This window comes from Fringilla coelebs (genome assembly GCF_963513975.1).
Source record: "Fringilla coelebs genome assembly, chromosome: 5".
NCBI classification, from domain to species: domain Eukaryota; kingdom Metazoa; phylum Chordata; class Aves; order Passeriformes; family Fringillidae; genus Fringilla; species Fringilla coelebs.
In genome coordinates this window covers 65,398,089-65,424,547 of record NC_140033.1, presented here as the reverse complement: position 1 = coordinate 65,424,547, position 26,459 = coordinate 65,398,089, and the positions used below count along the sequence as shown (strand labels likewise).

Genomic DNA, 26,459 nt, shown 5'->3' with positions numbered 1-26,459 from the left:
CTTTCACCTTTTCTTAGGACTTCATTAACTGCTCAGAGCAGCTGCTTAATTAATGAAATCTAACCAAACTAACCCACCACTTTAATATTAAGCATCTCCTACTTAGGAAGTTAATTTACAGGAATATTCTCTCCTTAGTAATTAGCTGAATACCTACCCTACAATGGAGGTCCATGTGTGCAGTTCCCTGGTTTAGAAACACCGAAGGAAGACAGGGAATTCAGGCAGGGGCTGGTTCACTCAGCATATTTAGCCTGCCATGTTTAAGTAAAGACAAATTGCACACTGACAGTGCCTGAACACAGACTTTATTTGCAAATACAGCAAGCTCAGTAATTCAGGAATTCTACAGGCAAAGAAGAAGAAGAAGAGAGATCTTAAGAAGTGTTAAAATCTTCTCTGCATGTTTTCATTTAGTTCTAAATCATTTTAGTAAGATTTTCTGGATTTATCTTTTCCGTTGGGAAGAACTTGCTATCTTTGAGTGGTTGACAGATTTCTATCACAGATGCAAAAACCTTAGAGACTTGGTTTTTCTGTAAAACTTATCTATCTAAAGGTAAAAATTACTGCTCCTCTGTCCTCACTCCCAGTTTCCCTCTGAACAGCTAAACTGCCTGAATATGGCATTTTGTACAGAGGGCCTTCAGTCTGATCCACTTACAGACTCCCTGCTAACATCCAGTAGAAACCGCAGAGGTTTCTGACCCCGGATCAGCCCCAAAACAAGAAGAGGATCCTCACTTGTGAGCACCAGAACATGCAGACAGTGCCTTAGGACAGCAGTTCTACCACTGGCCTAAGGAGAACCTAACTGGTCTCTTCTGGTCTGGAAAACCATTCTAATCTGGAAAAACGAAAATTATTGCACGAACAGGACAGAACGTCTCCATGATCCTTAAGAAGTTTCTCCTGTCCTACTGCGCTACGTGGCCACACCCACTGGAAAGGTGGCTTGCTGTGTCCTTACAGCCATTAGTTGTAGCCAAACCACCAAATTTTGGTATCTGCTTACTCACATGTAGTGGCTTTCGCAGTTTCAGTTGAGCTCTGCTTTTGTATAGGTTACAACAAGTTACTGCTCATTTCCACAAAGAATCTCAAAGAATCTGATCCAACAGCTTTCTGATCCATCTGCCATTGTACAGATGAAAATTCTCGAGAACTAACGACATGGATTTAAAATATGCTTTTTCTTTTTTTGTTTATCATTTTAACTCAAAACATGTACCAGCATTAGAAGCAGTGCTTTGAAAACAAACTCAAGTCATTATTGCCTACACTGAGTTGTTTATAATAATGACAGATGAGAGGATCAAGAACAGATGAATTCTGCACTGAAAAGAATTTCTGGCTACTAAAAACCTGACAGCTTCCTTTAAAACTACTGTACTATTAATTTTTCTTTTAACTGTTTGTGAAGTCCTCTATTTTTCTTAGACGATGCATTTACAATTATTTGCCCACAGCAGTCATAACATTCAATTTCCCATCCCACAATTCTGATTTTTCTGCTGTGGTTATCAAAATGTCTGTGCTTGATTTAGGAGAGGAAGAGAAAATGATAAGGCAGTCACAATAAACGTAACATCTGCTTTGCCAGCCCTCCTCAATGCAAAAATTGGATTAATATTCCAAAGAACTGTATTAAAAAGAAAAAAGTCACCAAGTAGGAGAACACCTGCAATACAAAAAACAAGATGAGGGACACAAACTGCTACGTTCCTCTAAGATATGACACATTTTCTTCCCTCCTCCCTAGACCCTCTTCTTCCTGTCTCCTGCTGTCTTGTTCCTGTCTCTTTCTGCTCTCTTATTCTCTCCTCTTTATACGCTATTATGTACTCTGGGTAAATCTGGTGTTTTTCAAAGACAACAAAAACAGCAGGATTGAACTCATCATCCACACAGCTGTCATATAACCACAGCTTGTCAGCACACTTCATCGGGGGACGGACGAAGGCGGCGTTGCCTTTCACGTAGTCTCCTACCAGAACACGAGCCACAAACATGAAGTGTCCCTGCAGCGCAGCCGGACAGTAGGTGTGGGAATAGCAAGCATCTCTAGCAAAGTAACTTCCTAGAAAACGAGATGAAAACGTGGTTGTGAGGAGAATCTATACAGTGACAGCAAAATCTGAGCAAGCTCTGGGTTTTTAGGAGGTATCTGACCCCACTTTTTCTTACTCAGTTTACAGAATACCACCAAAATTTTTCAAGAGAGGGGACTGCACTATGTCATCTCCATTCACCATTTGCTATTTTAGGAGTAATTTTTTAAAAGCTGTACAAATAAGCACAATACAGGTCTGTGTGTTGTGATGAGAAGGACAGACAAGAAAACATGAGGACCTTCCATGATCACACTGAGGACATACATGCCCCTCTGCTCCCTGCCATACAAACTGATTTTTAAGTTCAAATTATGACCTCAGACATCAGAAAATGCCACCTACAGGAAATCCCAAATCACTAATGCTCTTAACACCTTGTGAGAAGACTTAGCCCCAACCCAAAGCAAATCCTGGCCCTCTTCAGAAGGATCATAATACCAATTCTTGTCTTTTTTTTTCTCCTTCTGAAGTTAAAGACTTCAGAACCTTTGATTGCTCCACTAGCAGGGGAGTCTCAACAGATATCTCACTTTCTACATACCCTTCCCATAGTTAGTTCCATTGCTTCCACAAATTCTCCAGTCAAAGTTCTGGCTGCAGATCATTTCCACGGAGGTGACGTCAGCTCCGTGGAAGAGGCGTTTTTCCTGGACTTCCTTTCCTCCATTTTCCCTTTTCATCTTCTCTTTTTGCCTGATAAAAATGAAGAGGAGGAGAACGTGAGCCATGGAAGAAAAGGGAAGAAAGTGGTTTTTTAAACAATTTGAACAACTATGTAACATCCACACAAATGTCAGCTGGATGAGGTTTAAAGCCTGCTCTCACCTCTCAGAAGATGAGACACACTAGCAGCATGATGAACAAGTATGAGATGAGCACAGTACTGACACCACTGCTCAGCAATTCTAGATAATTCTGACTTTACTCAGGGAATTTAGGCATTTGACACTATTCCAGTTGCTACTGTGCCAACCTGCTGCTCCTCTGTAGGGCCCTCCTGGTTGTGCTGTAAAGCCACTTCCCACTCAAGCTCTCAATGGAGTGGAGGCACCATTAACCTCAGAGGCTCTGTGCTTCCACCGTGGCTCAAAGCTGGAGGCAGCTTGTGCTCCATGCCACAGCTCCAGCTCCTGCCCTTGAGAGGTCAGTGCTGCTGAGGAGATGGGGCCAGGACACAAACCCAGCCTGCTTTGCCCACTGCTCGCTTCGCTGAGGCCAGAGTCAGACTGAGCTATGAACAGGGTCAAAAGAGAAATCACAACAAAAGGCTCAACTCATATTTCCCATCATTATTCCACAGCATCCAGACACCTCTCAGGTTTTCAGAAGCTGCTAAAGTGGACCAGACAGTAATATTCTGCAGAGAGTCATTAGCCACAAATTAGGCAGAGACAGGGGGAGGGGAGAATCCTTTCAACTTGTAAATTAGTAAACAAAAAGTAAAGAGCAACAGACTGAAACTTGTTCTTTGAGAATGTACTGTGAGAGTGGTGAGGCCCTGGCACAGGGTGCCCAGAGAAGCTGTGGCTGCCCCATTCCTTTAAAGTGTTCCAGGCCAGGTTGGATGGAGCTTGGAGCAACCTGGGATAGTGGAAGATGTCCCTGTCCTGTGCAGATTGGATGAGCTTAAAGGTCTCTTCCAACCCAAATTACTCCATCATCCTCTGGACTTTGCAATGTTAAACTCTGCCTGCTTAGCTTAATTATCTCATTGGAAAAGGATAAAAAATATGCACTATTACATGTTTTGAAGTCTCTTATGTTTTGCTAAATGAAAAGGTTTTATGAATCAGTAGCTGGTAACTTTCTGGGTTCCATCATTTTGCAGGTGAAAGCATTTATTTGAGCAGTATTTTTCTACTCCATTACCATTCCATAGAGTCCTTGAATACTTACTCTTGTTTTAAACTAGACTAAGCAACAGCTTAATCCTACATCAAACTAACTTGAACATGGTTGAACCCCAGCTCTAATCTGCTGGTATCCAGCTTAGCCTAAGTATCTAGTGTCAGTATCACTGATGCAGGTATTGAAAACCAGAAAGGAGCTCTGGAACTCAGAGATCATCAAGTTAAAACACAAGGATCCTTTCTCAGTGAATACTGACTTTGTTCAGCAAAAGCACTGAAATAAATCTGACTGGAACAAAAAGGCCCAAGGAGCCTTTACTCTTTTTAGCATTTCATGTACTCTAATGGATAAAGATTTGTAACAGACAGAACAGGTGTGCAGCAGGCAGTTATTGCTCCATCCCCAGCACAATCACTGTTCCACATCCCTGCAGGTATCTCATCCCTGTTCTGCATCATGCATGTCTTTCTCTCCATGCTCCTCTCCCCTTCTTCCAAGGAGCCATGCAAAGGGAACCTCCCACAGAGCATGGCATTCTGTGGAATGTCCTCAGACACCAACCTCACTCCTGAAATTCTAGTAACAAAATACCAGTCATGTCAAGGCACAGGTGGCAACATCCTTTCTTTCCTAGAAAGCACACACAGGACAACCTGTTCTTGGAGACTGCCTCCTCATAAGGATAGGGAAACAAGTACTAACCACTGAAACACCTTCCAGAGGGATGGATTCTGAATCCTCTGTATGTTAAGGATGCTGTAATTTTTCATAGTCTGATGAAACAGCTGCTTTATTTCACTGTATTCAGAGGCTGTGTTGGGGATCACCACTGCCTATAAAATACAAACCAAAGCAAAAAAAAGGCATGAGGCTGCAGTGAGTCTGGAACATGCAGAAGCCTAATTCCAGCAGATACACTTTCAGAGGGGTCTCCAAACTCTGCTTATGAAGGGTAATTAAATGCTTTAGATCATGACTACGTGAATAACCAAATACCAAGAAAATCAGTCCTTCACTCCTGCTTTGCAAGGACACCTCACCTCTCTTCAGGAAGGACGCTGAAAGGTTTATCATCTCCAAGAGTTGACACCTGTAATTTTAAATCTCAATGGAACAGAAATTGCAAAGAGAAAATTTGACAGATTATTCCAGAGAGTATCAGTTTTACAGCTAAAGCTGATTAAGAACAAAAGATCTTATATCTTTTTTACCAGCATCATTTGTAACTAGACATTTGTGGGAGCTTCAGCTATTAAATGTTAAACAAACAAAACATAAAATACCCTCCTGTCTTACCTTTTCAAAGTGAGAACTTAGAAAGCTTCACTTAAATATGGACTTCAGAAAAAAACCCTACATTTCTAAACAAATGTTACACCAAATACCTGCTTAAACAAATACATCTCCTTTCCCAAAGGAAACAAAGTCTATTTAGCCATTATCCTTTTATTTATTTATGCATACATTTTGTTTAAAATTCCATTAAGAAATGCTCATTTTCACAAAGAGAATTTAATGCAAAAACATAATTAAAACATTACTCGAGCTCTTCTGCTTGTTTATGTCATGCATGAATTTTCCATTTTTTCTCTGAAGTAACTCATGTCTTTTATCTTCTAGAATCAACATTTATCTCCATAAACTGCAGAAGTGTGATGCTGGCAGGCTGATGTCACCAGGTAATACTTTCTACTTTACTACAACTTAAGCCAAGTGAGATCCAACATCCCACATTCCAAAATATTTTAAGCAGGAAAGCTGTGGCCATCCTAAAAGGTAACAAGGAAACTAACATCTTACTCTGCCAAGCAAAAATTCCCCATTTTAGAAGGCTGAGCTTAGAGAGAAAATAAAGTAGGATAAAATTTGCGTTTCACAGATACATTTAAGTATTTACTAATAAGGACATCACCCACAGGGAAGTGTTCTAAAGATTAAGAATAAAGACAGCTGCGAAAGAAAGAACTATGAATTTATTTAAAAGCCTTTAAAAAATTGAGTGAAATTTGCCATGTCTCAATACAGGAGCATTTTCCAAAGCTTTACAGCACAGCACATAAAACAGTCAGGATGTGCAAGGAGTGACTGTCTGCACAGTCTGTGGCACCACAGCCCAAGTTGCTCACCATCAACTACAGGATGAAGATCATGTCTTGTATTTCAGGACTACACCTTTTATTTAGAATCACAGAATGGTTTGGGTTGGAAGGGATCTTAGAGTCCATCCAGTGCCACCCTGTGCCACAGGCAGGGACACCTTCCACTATGCCAGGTTGCTCCAAACCCCGTTCAGCCTGGCCTTGGACACTGCCAGGGATGGCACAGCCACAGCTGCTCTGGGCACCCTGTGCCAGGGCCTCATCAGCCTCACAGGGAAGAATTTCTTCCTAATACTCAGTCTAAACCTACTCTCTGTCAGTTTGAAGCCCTTCCCCCTTGTCTTGTCACTCCAGGCCCTTGTAAATTAGCAGCTCAGCACAAGGCAGGGTTCAGGGGCAGGGCATGTCCAGCTCTCACCACCAGCACCCCCAAGTCCTTCTCCCAGGGCTGCTTCATCTGCTTATCCCCAGCCTGGACTGACCCCCAGGGGTTGTCCTGGCCCAGGTGCAGCACTGGTACTTGTTGAACGTCACGCGATTCCCATGGACCACTTCCTGAGTTTGTCCACCTCCCTTTGGATGGCCCTGTCCTTCAGGTTCAGCTTGGTGTCATCTGCAAATTTATTTATACATGAACAATTCCCACTTCAACTACAAAAGTACTTTTGATCTGCTGCATTCTTCAGGCTCATGGTGTAATTCTTGGGGTGTCCTGTGCAGGGCCAGGTGTTGGACTCAATGATCCCAATGGGTCCCTTCCAACTCAGCTGGTTCCATGATTCTATGACCTCTTCCTGAGGAACTGAAACCTTTCTAGGTAAAACAGAGGGTCAGCCATGTTACACAAAGCCTGATCCATTATTTAATCGTATGACGGCCTCCTGACAACAAAGCTGTTCTCCTTTCCATGAAATCTTTGTGAGCTTGTCCTTATTTCCACAAGGATGCTTCTAGTGCTAATAAAGGATCACAGCATCACATTGCTGTTGAAGGATGATATGGCATAACTACACAACTTCTTCAGCATTTTTCACCTTCAGACCTGAAAAGGAAATCCCACTGAGTGTGAGCATTTGCTACACTGTTATCAGGGAGCAGAGTTCCCAAGGCAGAGAAGGAATCACTGCTCTGGCAGCAATTCCCACACTGTATGACTGAACAAGAGCAGTACTCTGTGACTCACACCCTGAGCTCTGCTTCACTGGGGTGTTGGAAGGAGCAGGGTTGGTACTGGTGGCATGAGCCCACCAGAACTGACATCTGTAAAATGCCCAGACACTCTTCACATTGCATCCTGTGCCCAGTACAGTGCAGCAATCCTTAGCCTGCCTGTGGCCAGGATTCAGCAGCACATCAGCCACACAAAGACTGACAGGAAACCACACATCCAGTGCACACTTTTCTCAGTTGTACATTAAAGAGAGAACTTTAAACCCAGCAAGAAGTTTCAGGATATAATAAATTCTTTTTTTTTCCCTTTAAAACATTTAAAAACTACTAATTCCACTTTGTGAAAACAAAGACAGGATAAATTCACACCTTTCCAATCAATGTTCACAATTTCCATTGTGCATTTTATACACTTCTTTCTACAGAGCTGTTCTCAATGACTTACAGATTAAGACATGGCAATACTCGAAAAATAAGCAATGTTACCAAAGCACAGCTTCCCATTTTAAGCCAAGATGACTTTCTGCCTATCTCACAGGTTCCTTTTTAAAATGGATCACTTCCAGCGCAGCAGATTTTGCCAGGATTATTTGTCAATGTCTGAAGAGAAGTCAGTTCATCGAGTTGTAGCTGTCAGCTCTTACACTGGTCACCACAAGCATGCAGAATCCCAGCCACTCCCAATATTACCTACTGCAAAAAAATAAGCTTAGGGTCCCACAGAAAGATTTAATCTAGCCCAGGCTTTCACTTTTAGTGCCAAGAGGTATCATGGGCACTGTCACTTTTCCTTTCCTGTGCAAGGCACTCACAAATTAAAGAGGTATTTTCTTAGGTGCTAACTGAGCAAGCAAACTGAGCTCCTTCTACTCACACATCCCCACAGGTACAGCCAAAAAATACTATGGATCTGTGCAGTGCATTCCAAATCTTCCCACATTCACCCCAGTGACTCCAGAAACACCCCAACAAATGTACTCCACTGAAATTCATACAAGTTTTCAGAGCAAGTATGGGATGCAATTAAGTACACACAGGTCAAGAGACCTGAACAGAACAGAGGTACCTGCCTTTCTGGCACTCTTTGGAAAAATTTATGCTGGTAAGTTAAGATACTAATAAGCCAAGGGAAGAGCATATTCCTTTGTTACTTCCACTGGGCTCCAAATATCACAGGCAGATCTTCAAATGGGCTCCCTGCCAGATTCCCACACACTCTCATTATTATTTCATCTTTTTTTTATGAAAGTCATGACTCAACAGGAGGGTCTCTCAAGCAGTTTGGTCTGACCCTGTCTATGCAGTAAATAATCAAGTGTACTTTGCCATCAAATCTTGTTAAACCACTGTCTCCTTCACTATTGAATTTTGTTAAATGGTGATTTTATATCAACATAGCACTCCTTCTCTCTTGTAAGTGAAGTGCTTTACTCCACCCATGACACTGACACACAGGCACACACTGATGCTCCTCAGCCCCCAGGGTATCTGTGCCAACACAACCTGGTCAGCATCACACAGGATCCTGTGACACAGTCAACAAGGAAAACCTCTTACGCTGCTCCTCAAGCAGGGTCAAAACCACTACACAAAGGGCCCGTGTAACATGAAAAAGCCTTTTTTTCTAGAGTCCTGCAGTACTTCCACAAACTGTGCTGCTCTTCCAGAAGCACTGCAGGACCTAGAAATCTAAATAACACCCACACATTGTGGTCTTGGTAGAATAAATAAGAAGGTAGACTTTGGGCTGACAGGGGTTAGGTTTGTTTTCTGGAAGACATCACTGCAATTTGTTTTTTATTTTACGGTTGCAGATCTTTATTTCTGCCATTTCCTGAGGCCAAGGTCTGTGCTCAGATCCATGATGTATGTTGACAGTACTGGAGAATACAGAGATTTCCTTTCCTGAATCTCCAATCCAAATTTACTCCTCCTGTCTCGAACTTGGTGAGTTTTGGGTTTGTTGTTGTTTGGAGTTTTGAGTTTTTGGTTTGGTGAATTTTTGGTATGTAGATAAATGCCTAAAATGCAGCTGAAGTTCAAGGCAATTTGGCACCTGTTTCATCAGCCCCTGGCAGATCACTTAGATCTTTAGCACACCCACCCAAGAACTTACTCCCATCCCTTTTTAGCATCCACACAGTTACACTTGATTCAGTTGAGCTCTGAATCTGTGCCTTTCCATCAGAATTGCAAGAAGGGGGGGGAGAAAAAAAAGATACCTTGTATCCAAAGTCAGGCAGCGCAGATGCATCCCAGTGACTAGGACAGGTCTGATTTGGAATAGAAGAATCCCTCTGGCTGCTTGCAAACAGACAGAAATGAAGTGTTAGTAATTCTAGTACTGCTCCAATTGGAACATCCCCTTTGGCCAATTCCTGTACTTAATAATTAACAAAATAAACCACAAAGAAACTGGGAAATAGCCTCAGTCTGTAGGCTGGGCTCTGAATGCTGCCACTCAACCATCACAGGCCTCTTGCACTTTTTTAAAGTAACAGCTGTGGTTGGAGTACCTGGAGTAACGTGTACCCAGACAGCAGGTAATACACCAAGACTGCAGTATGTGATACAGCTTCTCTTCTTCAGTGCCATTGATAGCTTTCTCCAGCAGCACCTGTGATCTTTGAACAACTACTGGAGCACTGGGACCCATTTTGCCTTATTACTTCTAAAACATGAAAAAACAACCTAAAGATCACTTACCCTGTCTTTATCTTCTGCACGTCTTCAGAAGACACGAATTTTGGTCGCCTGCAAACCTGTCTTCGAGTTTTAAAATGAATATTTGTCTGAATCATTTCTTGAGGAGAAAAAAGAGAAGGAAAAAAAAAAGTTATAAGTCTACAAGACAGGGTCATCTTGTCCTCATCAGTCATCCTTTGATGAAAACTGAATATTCACTGTCAATTCTACCTGCTGAGGAATAGTTGCACAAAGGCTGTATAAGCTTCCTGTCTTTCTTTCCTCTAACTCTGTGATTGAACCTGTGCCTCTCCTGCTTGCTCCCTCATCCACAGTGTTAGCTTACTTTCCTTAAAATTTATTATGACTTTATGTGAAGACCATGAACTTTTATATTTCTGGTCAGATATATGAGAGTGGTGAGTCTGGAGAGTGTCAAGGAGTAAGGGGGGAAGGTTACTTTTGTGAGGAATTTGCTCTGGGCCACCAGTACCTCACTTCCAGAAAGTGAAACTGGTGGTGTCAGGAAAGGAGTCATACCTTCTAGAAAATGGGAGACTTTGCAAGGGTCTATAAAGCATTGCATAGCTGTAGATGAGAACCTTTAAAATTACTACCTTTAAAATTGAGTTCATACTGATGTTGGCCAGCCTGGAATGGTACAATGGCACATGGATCTGCTTGATACAAATTCTCAATAATAGCAGAAGATGGTGAGGTCGTGCTGTCCCCTTCTTCCTTTGTGGGGAGAAGAGAAAAAAATAAAGAGAATAAGAAGTATCACAGTCAGGACTAGACCCTGGATAACTAGCTGGGGTAGACGGAAAGAAGAGGCCAAGTGTAGGATGACAAGGAATCTACCCAGAATTATGGCGGCCTGAGGTTGAGTACTGAATATTTGTAACATAAACACAAATACAAAATTAGTAATTTTAAATTCCTGTAACAAGTTGTGCTGGTTCTGGCTGGGGTAGGGTTAAATTTCTCCCCAGTAGCTGGTAGTGGCTGTGTTTTGGATTTGTGCTGGAACAGTGCTGATAACACAGGGATGTTTCAGTTATTATTTAGTTTAGGCATGCACAGAGCCAAGGCCTTTCCTGCTCCTGTCCCACCCCACCAGTGATGGGACTGGGGGGGGCACAAGGCCTTGGGAGGATACACAGCCAGGAGAGCTGACCCCAGCTGGCCACAGGGACATCCCAGAACAAACAGCATCACTCCAGTAGACAAAGCTGGGGAAAGGAGGGAGGGAGAGACATTGGAGCAATGGTGTTTGTTTTCCCAAGAGACTGTGACCTGTGATGGAGCCCAGCTTTCCTGGGATGGCTGAGCACCTGCCTGTCCAAGGGAAGAGGGGAATGAATGCCTTCTTTTGCCTTGCTTGTGCACACATTTTTGCTTTAGCATTTTTCACCTTCGGGCCTGAAAAGGAAATCCCACTGAGTGTGAGCATTTGCTACCCCGTTATCAGGGAGCAGAGTTCCCAAGGCAGAGAAGGAATCACTGCTCTGGCAGCAATTCCCAGTCTTTATCTCATGCCATGAGTTTTCTCACTCCCTGCCCGGTTCCTCAGCAGGGGACAGGGCGAGGCTGAGCTGCAGCTGGCTGTGATGGGTACACTTGACTCCTTATCAAACCAGAATTAGTTTGGTTCAGGCTCCAAAGGAAGCAAAGGCCTAGGCCAAGAACTTTTCTAGTTCCATCTATCTAAAAACCCACAAAGGAACAGGGTGACACGGTGAGCAATGATGCATATGAACTTGGAAATAAACACTGATGATGTGATTAATGCATGAATAGCAGCTAGTTCTTCCAAGACTAATTTGCCAAGGGAAAAAAAAGTTGCAAGTGTAAGGAGTCCCACTCTTACCTTTTACTTTGCTTGTGATTTAACTATGAACCAACCACTTCATTCCACAGATAGGAAAGGCTGAGTGAGCTCCTTCCAAGCTCTCCCTGCTAAAGAGCAGCTGGACAGCTGTAATCTCTCCTGGACCTGGGTGACTCCTTGAGGTTGAGCACTCTGTGAGGTTACTCTGAGTCTTTTAAACTGTGCTCTAACCAGCACCTTTTTCTGTGTACTTTTCCAAGTCTCTTGATCACCTTTGTGTTCTACCATTTGTGCTGCTATACTGTAAACCATATGGGATAAACTCATCTGCCTTGGGGCAAGGTAAGATTCTATATATTTCTTTTCCTGCATTTTTTCAGATAGATTACTTTCTCATCAGAGGACTTAGACATACATGGAAAAAGACTGCATTTGATCCAAGAGAGCAGAGCAATCCTTGCATGTTCAAGGAAGCAGGGCATTGCTTAGAAAAGAGGCAACTTCTTCCCATGTATTTTAAGAGCAGTGTCAACATGTTAAATCTCTGTAGGAGCCATGGACAACTCCAAAAGAGAGCTCTCTTTCCTCCAGCCTGTCAGCATTTTATCACATCTGTTATGAACAGATGTAGCTTGACTGCCTTACCCAACGCTGTAAAATTCAAGCACAAGGACTGACTTAATTAATCCTGTTGAGAAAAGGGGAAAGGATGCAGAGAGGCTTCACATATTCCTGCAGAAGTGACTCAAAGCACAGGATGTGAACTCACCTGTTCTCCATATTCAATCCACTTGTCCTGGTTATTCTTCCAGTACCAAATCCACTGTGTGGTCAGCAGGAATGTGGGTTTTGTGACTGATGATGGTGTAGAAAGGCGTCGAACCAAAGAAGAAGAGCAGGTCATTGTCTGGAAATTAATGTTCTTACTTGGCAAGCTGTAAAGACAAATTCAGGTTTATTACAGTTAGCAGTGTATATTTTATCCTCTCATCCCCAGTTTAAGCTGGTGCCATTTTCTTAAATATAAAGTAACCGAACTTAATTAGATCTGAAATAGGAGAATTTATTTCCCACAGCACATGGCAGCTCTGAAAGCCATTTCCAAGCGTCAGAAGTGAACTCTGGCCTGTGAGACACCAAATGCCACCTCAACCACATGTGGCACTGCCACCTTTACAGATAATGTCAGGCTCCAAGTACAGTGTGGCAAAAGGAACTTCTGTAATTACTAAGCATGGTTACAGTCCTTCTCAGTAGAAAAGCAGAATGTGCAAAGTGTGTGACTGCATTTGCCAGCAAACACCTGCAGCCTATCAACTTTGTTCTTTTTCTGTGGTTACAAAGGATGCAATCACAGCAACCACAGCTGTGAGTTCTGCAAACTGCATTCATCACTGGAGCCACCTGGGCTCTTACTCCTGCAAGGCTTGAAAAGTTAATTCCCAGTCAGGAAGACTTTGTTGGCAGCCTTCTTTTCAGAATATTGCTTGTGATCTCCAGAAAACTGCCAATCAAAATCATCTGGTGCTTTAAGAGGCATGGGCCAAAACTAGAATACTATTTTGTGAAGCCAAACTTGGGGTGCCCCATGAATCCAGGTCGCTTTGAGTGGGACTTTCCAGAAAGGAGCTTAAAGGAAAACACACTCTAAAAATAGAAATTAAAAAGAAGAAAAAATAAATTGGCTGCTTACACAAAGGACATTTCATAAAATGTCTCTAGGTACACAATAGATTACTATTATTGTTATTACAGATACTAGCTGTAGTAGGAAAGAAATAGCTATAGAGAAAGACCAGCTCTGAGATGTTGTCAAAAGGCCCAACTTCATTACTGTAAATAAACTGATTAATGATCTGAAATACTAGTACTTTAAACACTGCCTTTTTATCTTGTACAGAGTTTCACATGCAAGATACAGTTTTGTTATTTTTAGAAGACAAAACTGGAGTTGGATTTTCATGCAATCCTTCTTTCTTTGCTTTTTTAAAAGGAAAAATTCTTATTTTTACATCCTTCCAGCTTCTGATACGCTCAGTAACCAGAAGCTGAGAAGTTAGACATCTTTAGGAAGAAAACACAAGTATTCCTACACAGGCTCAATCACAATACTTCAAGCAAGGAGTTTCCAAGCAGCATTACTACACCTGCTGTTTTTTGGGTCACAATAGGCCTTTTCAATTTCTTCCATCATGGAAAGTTCTTTCCAGTTCAACCCATCATGTACCTCCCATTTATATGGCAAATGGTAATGAACAGATTTGCATTTATCTGTAACGAAATGAGACATAGTAAAGAATTCTGCAGTCATTAACATAGAGAGCAAGACAAGAAAAAACCAAAATAGAACCAGCATCTTTTATACTTTGAGGCTTTCTCTCCTGTGCTTTGGTATAAGCAATGAAGACAGAGTGCTGAAAACAGAAGGGGAGTGTGTTTCTGCAGTCTTATCAAGAAAAGCAACATATATATATATTTATATATATACACACACTGCCAAATTTATTTGAAAGACATATGTAGTGGTTTTGGTTTGCTAATTTGAGATTTTTTTGGTTAATGTACTAATTAGTGTGGTGGGTTTAGTGTTGGTCAATTACTAATGCACTTACTAGAATGCATGGATTTATTTTTTGTTATGAGACAAAAGAAAAGTAAAATAGGATCAAAATTTTAAAAGGGTATAAATAGAAATGTATTAATAGTAACTGAAAGAAAGAGCAGTAAGAATCAGAACACAATTTTTAGGACACCTCTTCCCTTCACAACTTTTTTTTTCCTCATTGATAACGTAAAGAGACAAAACCTAATTTTTTTTGTCCAGTTTACTACTTCTAGAATAGTCTTTCTTCAGTTTACTTACGGAGAGAAGTCCTTCTTGTTAATATTATGGAGACTTCTCTACAAGAAAATAGTTCTCTTGTGGCCCTTAATTTCTACGAATAGCATCTGTTTGGGGAAATTTGTAATCATGAAATCTTTCTCATTTTCTATAAGTTTTTCTCATAGTTGTGTTTATGGGTCATGTCAACTTATGGGGTATTGGTTTAAAGATGAGTTGTTTAAAAGCAAAAGTTCTTAATATCTATCTCTGAAATTATCTATCTCTAGGAATACAAATTTTTTTTTTCTTTGGGGTATAAGATCTTTATCACTCATCTCTCTTTTTCTGTTCAAACTTCTTATAGGATTATAGCTACTTTAACACCTGTTTACTTTAGTATGAAGGTTTTGCTTGATATCTACAATTTGCACACTTTTATTTCCTCATACTTTTATGTGTTATAGGGGAAAAAAAGAGTCCTCCTCTATAGTTTTACAAGAGAATTTTAGCCTAAAATTAAAGGCATTTCTTCATCTTTCTTATTTGGGACTTCTTCTTCATCGACTTTGGTGTTTTTATGTTGTTTCATTATGTGTTTGTATTTCCATCTTGTTCTCTGTCACAGTCTTATTTTCTGAAAAATCCCTTCACTAGGATTTCTTCTCCCGGGAAGCTGAGAAGCCTCAGAGAAAAATGAAAACAATAATTATCTGATTTGCTTCCCCTGTGTTTTGCTGCTTTGGAATGTGGTTTGGACATTGTTTACCAACTGGTCATTGTTTGATTGGTTTCATGTGAATTGCTTTTACGTAATGACCAATCACAGTCCGGCTGTGTTGGGACTCTGGGGATGTATACCATTTGGCTTTCTTCTGATTATGTTTGTAATTCTGACAGTGTTTATTAATGACTTGGAAAGAAAAGAAACTACTGAGGAGGCACAATTGTCACCAATAGCCCAAGCCACTGAGCTGGAGTGCCTCTGCAGACAAGTCTTCCACAACATTACTTTTCAAAAAGCTTACCCTTGTTTTTGCAGTACTTCCAGACATAGAACAAACAGATCTCATCACAGTTATCTTTTTTGTTGTCCTTTGAAGCTTCATCAGAGGAACTGTCCTTTTTACCTGCAGCAAAGAACATCACAATCCATATTTGCTTTAAGAGAAAGATCCTGCATTTGGTACTTCATCCCAGAAATAACAAAGATGTCAAATCCTTGCAGTAGCAAAGTCAAGCACTTTAAGGAACTGATTATCTCCCATGCAGCCCAACACAGAAGTCAGGGCTTTGTGACTGAACAATAAACCCTGACACTGGAAGGAGTCTCAGTGAGGAAGGCCAAGAGCAATGACAGGAAGCTCAGAGCAACACAGGGTGTGACTGACCATGGCTCTTGCAAAGAAGCTTTGTGTCCACACCAAGGAGACCAGAGGGTGCATAAAAGGCAATGGCAGCTGAGCACACTGACTGGGAGTAGAAATTATTCTCTCTGATTCAGTCAGACCAGCATGGGGGTAGTGAACACAGAGCTCAGCCACACACAGAGGTATTAAACCAAAACAACCAACCAAAGAATTTTGATAACAGCAACTGGCTTGAGCTGGCTTCAATTTCCCCAGGGACTGAGGACACCCAGTGAGTATATATTGGGCCAGTGAGTATATTATACAGATCTGCAATGGGAATCCCATTTTTATTATGATTCAACTGTGCACTATCTTTGCACAGTTCAATATATCATCATCATATATCATATCATTGCTATGTTTTGTAAGTCAACATTTGTATTTTGTTTCTAGTGGACTTTGCATCACTCTGCTACATCAGAAATGTCACTGTACTGGACATGGGTAGAATAAGATGTCATTTTCTTTATAGCAACCCACATAATGCTGTTTTAATTTTTGACCAAAACAATGCTGTTAACACACTCATGCCCCAGCTTCTGCTGAACAGTGATATACATCGAGGCCTCAGTTTTTCACCCTGCCCCCAGAGTGACTAGAACTGGGTCTGCACAATAGCTTGGGAGGGGATACAAGTGGGCAGAGGATACAAACTTACCAAACATGTCATACCATATGACATAAAGCTCAGTAATAAAAGGAAGAACAGGAAGTTTTAGGAGGGTTAACTACCTTTTGCTAGGAAACAGGCTAGGCATCAGCCTGTGTGTAGGAGGTGGTGAATGACTGCCTCTGTATCACTTCTTTTGCTTGTTTTCCTCTTCCACTTATTATTTGGGGGATTTTTCCCTCCCCCATCTTGACCCTCAAGTTTTTTTGCCTTTATTCTTTCCTTTCCCTCTGGTGATCAGGGGGAAGTGAGCAAGTGGCTGTGTGATGCTCACTAAGCCATAGCACCTGTGTGACATCAACTCTCTTTAGATGAGCTCATCTCAAGACTGGAGGGTTGGAAACAATCCACACCTTCATCTTTATTTCCCACTCCTGTTGGCAAGTGGCCTTGGCTGTGAGCAGGTACAGGGCTACTGGGAAGGCATATGGAGACAACAGCTCTACTGGCAAAGCCATATTCATTGCCTAGAAACAGCAGGCAAGGAAAGATCCTGCATGCACTGATACAATTCTGTCACCTTACTAGGAAGGAAAAGACGTGTCCAGGACAGTACAGTGTGCTGCACAATGCTTGGGCAGAAATTCCAACACTGCTCTGCTGGCCATCTGGTACATTGGATTTCAGCACACAGCAAGGCACACACATAAGCTGCTGCACTCAACTACCACTGGGAGCTGTCAGGCTGTGTGAAATCAAGGCCTAATGAAAACCACTGGTCTCAAGACTGGAGAGTTGTTAATAATCCATACCTTTATCTTTACCTGCCACTCCTGCTGGCAACTGGTCTCGGCTCTGAGCAGGCACGGTGCTACTGGGACCTGTGTGAGAAGACTGAATGAGCAGCACTGCTGGGCCACAAGCTCAGCTAGCTGATATCCCAATCTCTGTGGAGAGTTATGTCCATCACACATGTGATTTGATGGGAAACATTACACTGTCCATGTGGGGAATATCTAAAAGAACCTGTCCAGAAAGTAGTGGACTCTGACAAGCTTTAAAGCCAAAGTCCTTCTGCCCAGAAGAACAAGAGATTTACAAGTTGCTCTTCACTCACTGGAAGGTATATTGAGACAACAGCTCTACTGACAAAGCTGTATTAATTCCCTATGGACAAAAGGCAAGGAAAGATCCTGCATGCACTGATACAATTCTGTCACATTCCTAGGAAGGAAAAAACATGTCCAGGACAGTACAGTGTGCTGCACAATGCTTGGGCAGAAATTCCAACACTGCTCTGCTGGCCATCTGGTACCATGGATTTCAGCACACAGCAAGGCACACACATAAGCTGCTGCACTCAACTACCACTGGGAGCTGTCAGGCTGTGTGAAATCAGGGCCCAATGACAACCACTGGTCTCAAGACTGGAGGGTGAGAAACAATCCATACCTTTATCTCCCGCTCCTGCTGGCAACTGGTCTCGGCTCTGAGCAGGCACGGTGCTACTGGGACCTGTGTGAGAAGACTGAGTGAGCAGCACTGCTGGCCACACGTTCAGCTAGCTGATATCCCAATCTCTGTGGAGAATTATGTCCATCACACATGTGATTTGATGGGAAACATTACACTGTCCATGTGTGGAATAGCTAAAAGAACCTGTCCAAAGAGTACTGGACTCTGACAAGCTTTAAAGCCAAAGTCCTTCTGCCAAGAACAAGAGATTTACAAGTTGTTCTTCACTCACTGGAAGGTATATCGAGGCAACAGCTCTACTGACAAAGCCTTATTCATTGCCTAGAAACAGTAGGCAAGGAAAGATCCTGCATGCACTGATACAATTCTATCACATTCCTAGGAAGGAAAAGATGTGTTCAGGATAGTACAGTGTGCTGCACAATGCTTGGGCAGAAATTCCAACACTGCTCTGCTGGCCATCTGGTACCATGGATTTCAGCACACAGCAAGGCACACACATAAGCTGCTGCACTCAACTACCACTGGAAGTTGTTAGGCTGTGTGAAATCAAGGCCCAGTGAAAACCACTGGTCTCAAGACTGGAGAGTTGTTAATAATCCATACCTTTATCTTTGCCTCCCGCTCCTGTTGACAACTGGTCTTGGCTCTGGGCAGGTACGGTGCTACTGGGACCTGTGTGAGAAGACTGAATGAGCAGCACTGATATCTCAATCTCTGTGGAGGATTATGTCCTCACATGTGTAATTTGATATGAAACATTACACTGTCCATGTGTGGAATAGCTAAAAGAACCTGTCCAGAAAGTAGTGGACTCTGACAAGCTTTAAAGCCAAAGTCCTTCTGCCCAGAAGAACAAGAGATTTACAAGTTGCTCTTCACTCACTGGAAGGTATATCGAGGCAACAGCTCTACTGACAAAGCCATATTCATTGCCTAGAAACAGTAGGCAAGGAAAGATCCTGCATGCACTGATACAATTCTGTCACATTCCTAGGAAGGAAAAAACATGTCCAGGACAGTACAGTGTGCTGCACAATGCTTGGGCAGAAATTCCAACACTGCTCTGCTGGCCATCTGGTACCATGGATTTCAGCACACAGCAAGGCACACACATAAGCTGCTGCACTCAACTACCACTGGGAGTTGTTAGGCTGTGTGAAATCAGGGCCCAATGACAACCACTGGTCTCAAGACTGGAGGGTGAGAAACAATCCATACCTTTATCTCCCGCTCCTGCTGGCAACTGGTCTCGGCTCTGAGCAGGCACGGTGCTACTGGGACCTGTGTGAGAAGACTGAGTGAGCAGCACTGCTGGCCACAAGTTCAGCTAGCTGATATCCCAATCTCTGTGGAGAGTTATGTCCATCACACATGTGATTTGATGGGAAACATTACACTGTCCATGTGTGGAATAGCTAAAAGAACCTGTCCAGAAAGTAGTGGACTCTGACAAGCTTTAAAGCCAAAGTCCTTCTGCCCAGAAGAACAAGAGATTTGCAAGTTGCTCTTCACTCACTGGAAGGTATATCGAGGCAACAGCTCTACTGACAAAGCCTTATTCATTGCCTAGAAACAGTAGGCAAGGAAAGATCCTGCATGCACTGATACAATTCTATCACCTTACTAGGAAGGAAAAGATGTGTCCAGGATAGTACAGTGTGCTGCACAATGCTTGGGCAGAAATTCCAACACTGCTCTGCTGGCCATCTGGTACATTGGATTTCAGCACACACATAAGCTGCTGCACTCAACTACCACTGGGAGCTGTCAGGCTGTGTGAAATCAAGGCCCAATGAAAACCATTGGTTTCAAGACTGGAGAGTTGTTAATAATCCATACCTTTATCTTTACCTGCCACTCCTGCTGGCAACTGGTCTCGGCTCTGAGCAGGCACGGTGCTACTGGGACCTGTGTGAGAAGACTGAATGAGCAGCACTGCTGGGCCACAAGCTCAGCTAGCTGATATCCCAATCTCTGTGGAGAATTATGGCCATCACACATGTGATTCTCTACTAGCAGTCCACTGCTGATACAACAGAGGTGCAATTACAGTTACAAACCCCAGCTAGTCACCCTTATTTGTCAGCCACTCAGCTGCTGTTTTGAATGCCGTACTTCAGGCAATAAAAGTGCAGTTCTCCCTCCCACATGACTGTGCCATGACTTACTCCATTCTTGCAAGTGCATAATAACAGAGAGGAAAAAATGCGTATATATTGCAAGAAGAGAAATACAAAAGTTGATTCCCTGAGGAACCAGTTGGGGTACTATTATCTAGGTATTTACCTTCTGAAGGTGGCCCATCCAGCATGCATTGCACTGTTTCCAAAGTTGTCTTCAGTTCTTTAATCCTTCTGACTGCTGGCTTTCTCCATTTATCATTTCTGTAGTTGGGTACTGAAAGCATCAAAAGGATGGTGGGGTTTAGCTGGGAGGTAAGGCAAGAACAGTTTCTACCTCTATCATACTCAAAATCATGATTAAGACCACTGTTTCTTGCAACTTACCATACACCTTCTTCTGTTCCCTGTTGAATTCCATATGCTTGTAATCATATATAGTCTGGAAGTTTGAAGCTATCTTCCCATCAATGCCTACAGTTTCCAACAGCCTCAATGCATGGTCATCCAAGAGGTTATGGGAATTTATGCATCGAGGAAATTTACACTTCCCCTTGAGAAAGTGTTGACAAACATGAAGCTTGTTGCAGTTGTTTTGCTGCATACAGTGAGAACCTTTTTTGTTGTATAACTGGCAGGTCTAAAAGTGGAGAGGATACAATAACAAATAGAAAAGCATGTCAGAATTTTTATTTTTCCTACAGGAATGCAGCTTTAACAGCAAAAAATGGTGATTAAAAGTCATGTGTTTACTGTGACTTCTTTAATCATGACAGATTTCTTGCATAGAGGAGCAGGTATTTTAAGCTGAGTCATGCATTTTCAGTTTTGAAATTGTAGATGTTTTGTTTCCAAGAAAAGCCAACCCAACAAGCTTAGGAGTGCCAAAAATGGATGCAAACATTTGCATAAAACCAGACTGGTTTACAGTTATTTTATTTTAAAATCCCCTACAGCATAATGAACAACAAAGAACAAATATCTCCATAAAAACATGTACACTGTGTCAAATGAGTTATCATTTCATGGAGCTGAAACTGAATTTGCACTTCTTATTTGTAAAGCTTATCATGCAGTGAAGATTTGAGCTTATAAAATGGTAAGAAGAGTGCTTTGAGATTAGAGTACCTATGGAAAAAGCAATGCACTTCTTTATTCCTCTATTCACTAAAAGAGGTACACAGAGAATCAGATGAGGGAACAAATCACAGACCGAAACCTCCTTCATATGGACCACTAAGCACCACAGTAACAGTTTTGCTCCCAGAGCAGCCTCTAATAAGAAAGTTTCCTTGAGCAGGACACACAGCTGTGGCAGAGAGCCCAATTATCACACTGGGATTCTCACAGGTCCCCTCCAAATCCCTATCCAGGAGCCACCAGCCACTGCTGAGGGATGATGGGTTGGGCATCAGCCAGTGGGTGGGGAGCAACTGTACTGGGAATTACTTGTATCTCTTGGGTTTTATTAATTTCTCTCTCTCCTTCTCATTACAGTTATTATATTTTAGTCTATTTCAATTATTTTAGTATCCTTATCTCAACCCCCAAGTTTTACCTCTTCTCCAATTCTCCTCCCCATCCCACCAGGGTGGGAGAGAGCAAGTGGCTGCATGGTACTTATCTGGGCTTAAACCATGACAATAGGGAATCCACTACTTAGCTACATCAAGAAAGCACACTGTACCCTTGCACCTGCCAAGAAACAAAAACAAAAACCAACTAAACAAACAAAACAGGAGAGCCAGAGAGGTGAGGGAAAGTGTGAAAACCCCTGATGTTGTGGTGCTGTTGTGTTTTTCTTTCTCTGAACCCCAGTTCCAGTCAGAGAATTCCCAAGTGTCCTCTTTCTTGAGAGCTTCCTACATGCCATGTCTTCACACACACAACCAGTCAGCATTTCTAAGCAGGAAACAGCCAAACTGGCTTTTACATCCAACCTCCAAACGCTCAAGTTTATGAATGGCCTGCACTGATCCCAGTTTTCTCTTGGTTTCGGTATTTTACTGCATGATAGGAGTTAAAGTGCTCAATTACAGGTAATTAATGATGCCTGCCAGGAGTGAGGGCTGAACAGATTTCTAGTAACCACTTAAGAGCACTACCAACCAAGAACAGTTTCTGCTATTTTCTCACTACTGAGAACAATTAGTATTTTCCTTGCTTACCACCATGCTCCTTCAGTCTGCCAGTAAAACATACTTTAAAATACTACATAATTAAAAAAAGAAATCTGCTTTGTCAAAGTCTAGCACTTTCAAAGCAGGGAACAAAGAAACAATAGAACTGTTGTGTCAACAAATCTGTGGAGATTATAACCTGCAAAAGACAAGGGCAGTACTTTGGTAATTTCTTTACTAGGAGCAGCTGTAGCCAGAACAGAGTATGACTGACTTTCAGACGGCCATACCTTGAAGACAGCATTGCCCTTATACACACATGTTGAACCAGAATGGAATGTTCAACCAAATTTAACAAAATCAATGAGTGGCATACAAACTGGTCAAAGATTCCTTTGTAGAAAGCCAGTGTACAAAAACTCCATGCACTTTGGAAGAGCCAGATTTGACATGAAACTGACTGCAGTCATTTGGTCATTTTCTCACAGGTTCTTCTCATCTCTTACACCCTCAAGCACCAAAATGTGTGCAGGCCTACATGGACTGGAAAAGGAAAGGGGCACTCATTTCCTAGTCTTCATCTCATAGAGAAGAAGCAACAAACTGGGTTTTGGTCATGCCTTTCACCCAGCAAGCATGTGCAATTATTGTGATCTTTCAACTCTCTCTTGCTTATCTCACCCTCTGTAAACCTCTGGCGAAGTTGCTGACATTTCTATTTGCTTGTTTTGAGCAGCTTTATGGCCACCCTGCTGGGATAACAGAACTGGCACACAAGACAGGCTGTAGCCTTGCTGCCCACCTCCTGCTGTCAGAGGGGAGGTCTGCTCCTGACACATCACAGATGACAGGGCCTTCTCCAGTTGTGTACTCTGGGTACTTATTGAACAGTTTTACTGCTGTGGGGGTGGTTTCTTAATTATTTTAAGTACACAGCCCTTTCACAGATCTGGCTTTATGTTGTTTTACATTTCCATTCCCATGTCTTGTTGCCAACCATTAATCTCGTTTCATATCTTAACAGCTGGACATTAAGATAAGAACTCAACATTCTCTCTTGCTCTCTCCCATTCCTAATGAATGAAAACTTTCTCTTAAGAAATCAGTACAACTCACATCAGGGAGGAAGAATGCATCATTTTGGAGAAGCAGGACTTGCAGCTCATTCTCACTGAGGCCAGACAAATCATGTTTTTTTAGAACTTTCTTGTTCTCCGCATTCATGATGTCATGCGAGTACTTACAAGAGCTGCAAGAAAATACACAGAAATAGCAATGTTTACTCCTTTAGTCAAGTTGATTTAAAGAAGAACCTCAGATAATGTACAGCTTGGGAAAAGCCATGAGAGAAAGGTGGTTTGGTGAGAGTCTCTGAACATTTAGATGGTGTCTGTAATTAGATCCAGAGAATGGACAAACAGCAGAACTCCTCTGTGAAGTGTGGTGACCCTATCCTCCTGATTTTAAATTTCAATGCAGCCCAACCCTAGGTATTCTTTGCCACCAGGAAGATCCAAGTCAAGTCACATGACCTAAACAGCCGGAGGAGAAGTTTATTTTAAAGGAGTACACCAACACAATGCCAGAAGTTGCAACAGCCTTCATTTTGTGAACATAAAAGGATAGCAAGTAAAGAAACATGCAAGAGTCTGCACGAAACAAAACAGTGATGCTGAAAACAACACATTTTGTTATCTTCAGTGGCTGTGAAATTTTATTTAAAAAAAAAATCAAGAACAGGTAAGAAAGTTTAACTTATGAGTTTTGATAAAGGAAGCAATTAAGCTACAATAATGAAGTCAGTGCTGCCACTTACAAAGCCAAAAGTCTGATGAGGATGAATTAGAGAGGGAGACTGCATTTTCTATTTGAAATGATACTGCAAATCAGTAACAGAGAGGAGACACAATAGTCAGCCTGTGCATTAATTTAATGCAGTAAAATGCAACTTCCTCATGTCCTGCTCTTCAACACATGATCTGATACAGCTTTAAGATTAGACATACTCAACCAGTAAAAGTACCTGTTAATTTACCAGATTCAAGTCTATCCCTTTACTCTTTCAGCCTCTATTTATAAACTCCTGAAGCTCTCCTCATGACAGTTTTACCTCAAGGTGTGTCTGGTCCAAGGTGTGTCTGTGTTTACTGATTTTTAACGCATACCAAAGTGACTTTAAATACTTTGTCATATTGAGAGGGCAGAATGGCTTATCATTATGAAGAGAATGGCCTCATTGCAAGCTTTAATTCACACAAAGTCATCCATCATGAGTGTCTGCACACATCAAGGCATTTCCAACAGTGAACCCCAAGGGAGCTTACTCTATTGTCTGTAATGTAACAAAAAATAAGAAAATCTTATCTAATGATGAGAGAGACAGACATGGCTTTTCCCCTCCATGCTATCCAGATATTAGTGCACAGTGATCCATTTTGTTGGGGCAGAAGAGGAAGGATCCAGTGGGATCATGCACGTTCCTAACACTGCATCAGCACCTTACCTGGGGCTTAGGAGCTGAAACTATAAAGTTCTTCCATCAGTAATTGTAGTGGCAAAACCAGATTGCTCTTCTGCATTTGCTTTGGTTTCCTTTATGTTTTTTAAAATAGGCACCACCTTTGGCCACCTGTGGCTAGAAGAGGCTGCGAGGCCTGCCCATCCCATGAGTCCTCCCTATTCCAGAAACTGGGACTGATGCACCTGGGTGATCAAACAGTGCCTCTCAAAGAAAGGGCCATAAGCCAAGCAATGACTTACAGCAAAACTCAACTTCTGTAACTCTCTCGAGCGAAACCAGAGGGCATGTCAGCACTTTGCTTTTTCCTTCTGAGAAATAGGTGTAAACTGTTCTACCCGGATGCCAGGGGGGCTGAGCGACGCGTGCGGGGACTAATAGATTTAAACAAACAAACAAAAAGGAAAGAAACAACAAACCCAAATCTTCGGCTTCCACCGACACAGCGGGGGTAGGACACGAGGCCTTCCGGAGCAAGGATCCCCCGCGGCTGATACGAGGGCATCCCTGCCCGCTCCTCCCGGGGCACCAGGGCGGGAGCGGCGCCTCCGGCGGGCGTGAGGTGTGAGGGGGCTGTGGGGGAGTTTGGGGGGCATGAGCAGGGTTGTGAGCCAGTTTGGGGGGCATGGGGGGTTGGAGGTGTAAGAGAGTTTGGGGGGGATGTGTAGGCGTTTAGGGGGGGTGGGAGAGGTTTGGGGGTGAGGGCATTAGAGGCTCCCCGCGCTCACCTGGGCCCCTGGTGGCACCTGCCCATGAGGTGCAGCTTGCAGAGGTGCAGCCGCTCGCAGCCGTCGCACTCCTTGCGGACACAGACCCGCACGTCCGTCACGGCCAGGACCACCTGGCCGCCCTCCACCACCAGGAACCGCCGGGGGCCCGCCGCCGACAGCGTGTTCTTCAGCTGCAGCGCCGACAGCCCGATGCTCTCCTGCAGCTCCCCCAGCCCCAGCCGCCCGCCATGGGCGCACAGCGTCTGGGTGAGGAAACTGGACACGGCCGGATCGCACATGCTGCTCCTCCACCCGGGACGGGACCGCGAGCGGACTGCGGCAGGAACGGGGCGGGAGCGGGAGCGGGAGCAGGGCAGGAGCGAGGCGGGGTCTCGTCACTGCCTCTCGGCCGCGCTCGACGGGAATCGAAACCGAAGGCACGGGCGGGGCCAGCGGCTCGGGTCGCGCTGGGGGCAGGGATCTGCCCAGCATGGAGGCCTTCTTGGCTGAGCGTCACACAGGAAACAAATACTGCCAGAAGTTATTGAAAGGTCTGCGAGGTTCCTTGTTATTACCACGGAATCACGGAGTGGTTTGAGTTGGAAAGGTCTTAAAGATCATCTCGTTCCGTCCCCTACGTTGGGCAGAGTCTCCTTCCACTAGACCACTTTGCTCCACACCCATCCAACCTGGCCCGGAACGCTTCCAACATGAGGCAGCCACATTTCCTCACCTTGCTAACTTTTGCTCTCTCTCTCTCCATTAACACGAATCTAGTGCAGAGCATTAAGGATATAATGCAGGATAAAACACACTCTGGTATTTATGTGGCAATGCCATTACTTTTCTTTCTTCCCAGCTGGCACTGAGCTGCTGACTAGCACTGGTTGCAGCAGTGTCGTGGCGGGGCTGTGAAGCT

The 26,459-nt window shown here is 43.0% G+C and overlaps 2 protein-coding genes across 5 annotated transcripts in view; one reads left to right on the top strand and one right to left on the bottom strand.

The window, feature by feature from the left end:
• Nucleotides 1–9,150, top strand: part of TTC38 (tetratricopeptide repeat domain 38) — a 28,047-nt gene extending 18,897 nt beyond the window's left edge. For both annotated transcript variants that reach the window (XR_014616180.1, XR_014616181.1), the window contains exons 16-17: nt 5,586–5,644; nt 9,049–9,150. The gene's annotated coding sequence lies outside the window, so the exon portion shown is untranslated. The remainder of the gene's footprint in view (nt 1–5,585; nt 5,645–9,048) is intronic.
• LOC311154180 (protein mono-ADP-ribosyltransferase PARP12-like) lies at nt 345–26,023 on the bottom strand. Of its 3 annotated transcripts, none has more exons than XM_084206433.1 (18): nt 25,559–26,023; nt 23,429–23,561; nt 20,580–20,832; nt 20,359–20,469; nt 19,912–19,980; nt 19,291–19,353; nt 18,676–18,744; nt 18,046–18,108; nt 17,406–17,474; nt 15,600–15,701; nt 13,898–14,021; nt 12,520–12,685; nt 10,537–10,657; nt 9,941–10,037; nt 9,457–9,538; nt 4,668–4,798; nt 2,656–2,807; nt 345–2,080 (listed from the first exon to the last, which is right to left on the bottom strand). In XM_084206433.1, exons 1-18 carry the CDS (start codon nt 25,837–25,839, stop codon nt 1,728–1,730), a joined length of 2,439 nt encoding a protein of 812 aa, XP_084062559.1. In that variant the 5' UTR covers nt 25,840–26,023; the 3' UTR covers nt 345–1,727. The 3 variants fall into 3 exon arrangements, with proteins under 3 accessions (XP_084062559.1, XP_084062557.1, XP_084062558.1); XM_084206431.1 differs by having other exon boundaries at nt 9,457–9,535; nt 25,559–25,957; XM_084206432.1 differs by lacking the exon at nt 19,291–19,353 and having other exon boundaries at nt 25,559–25,957.
• Between the last annotated feature and the right edge of the window lie 436 nt (nt 26,024–26,459).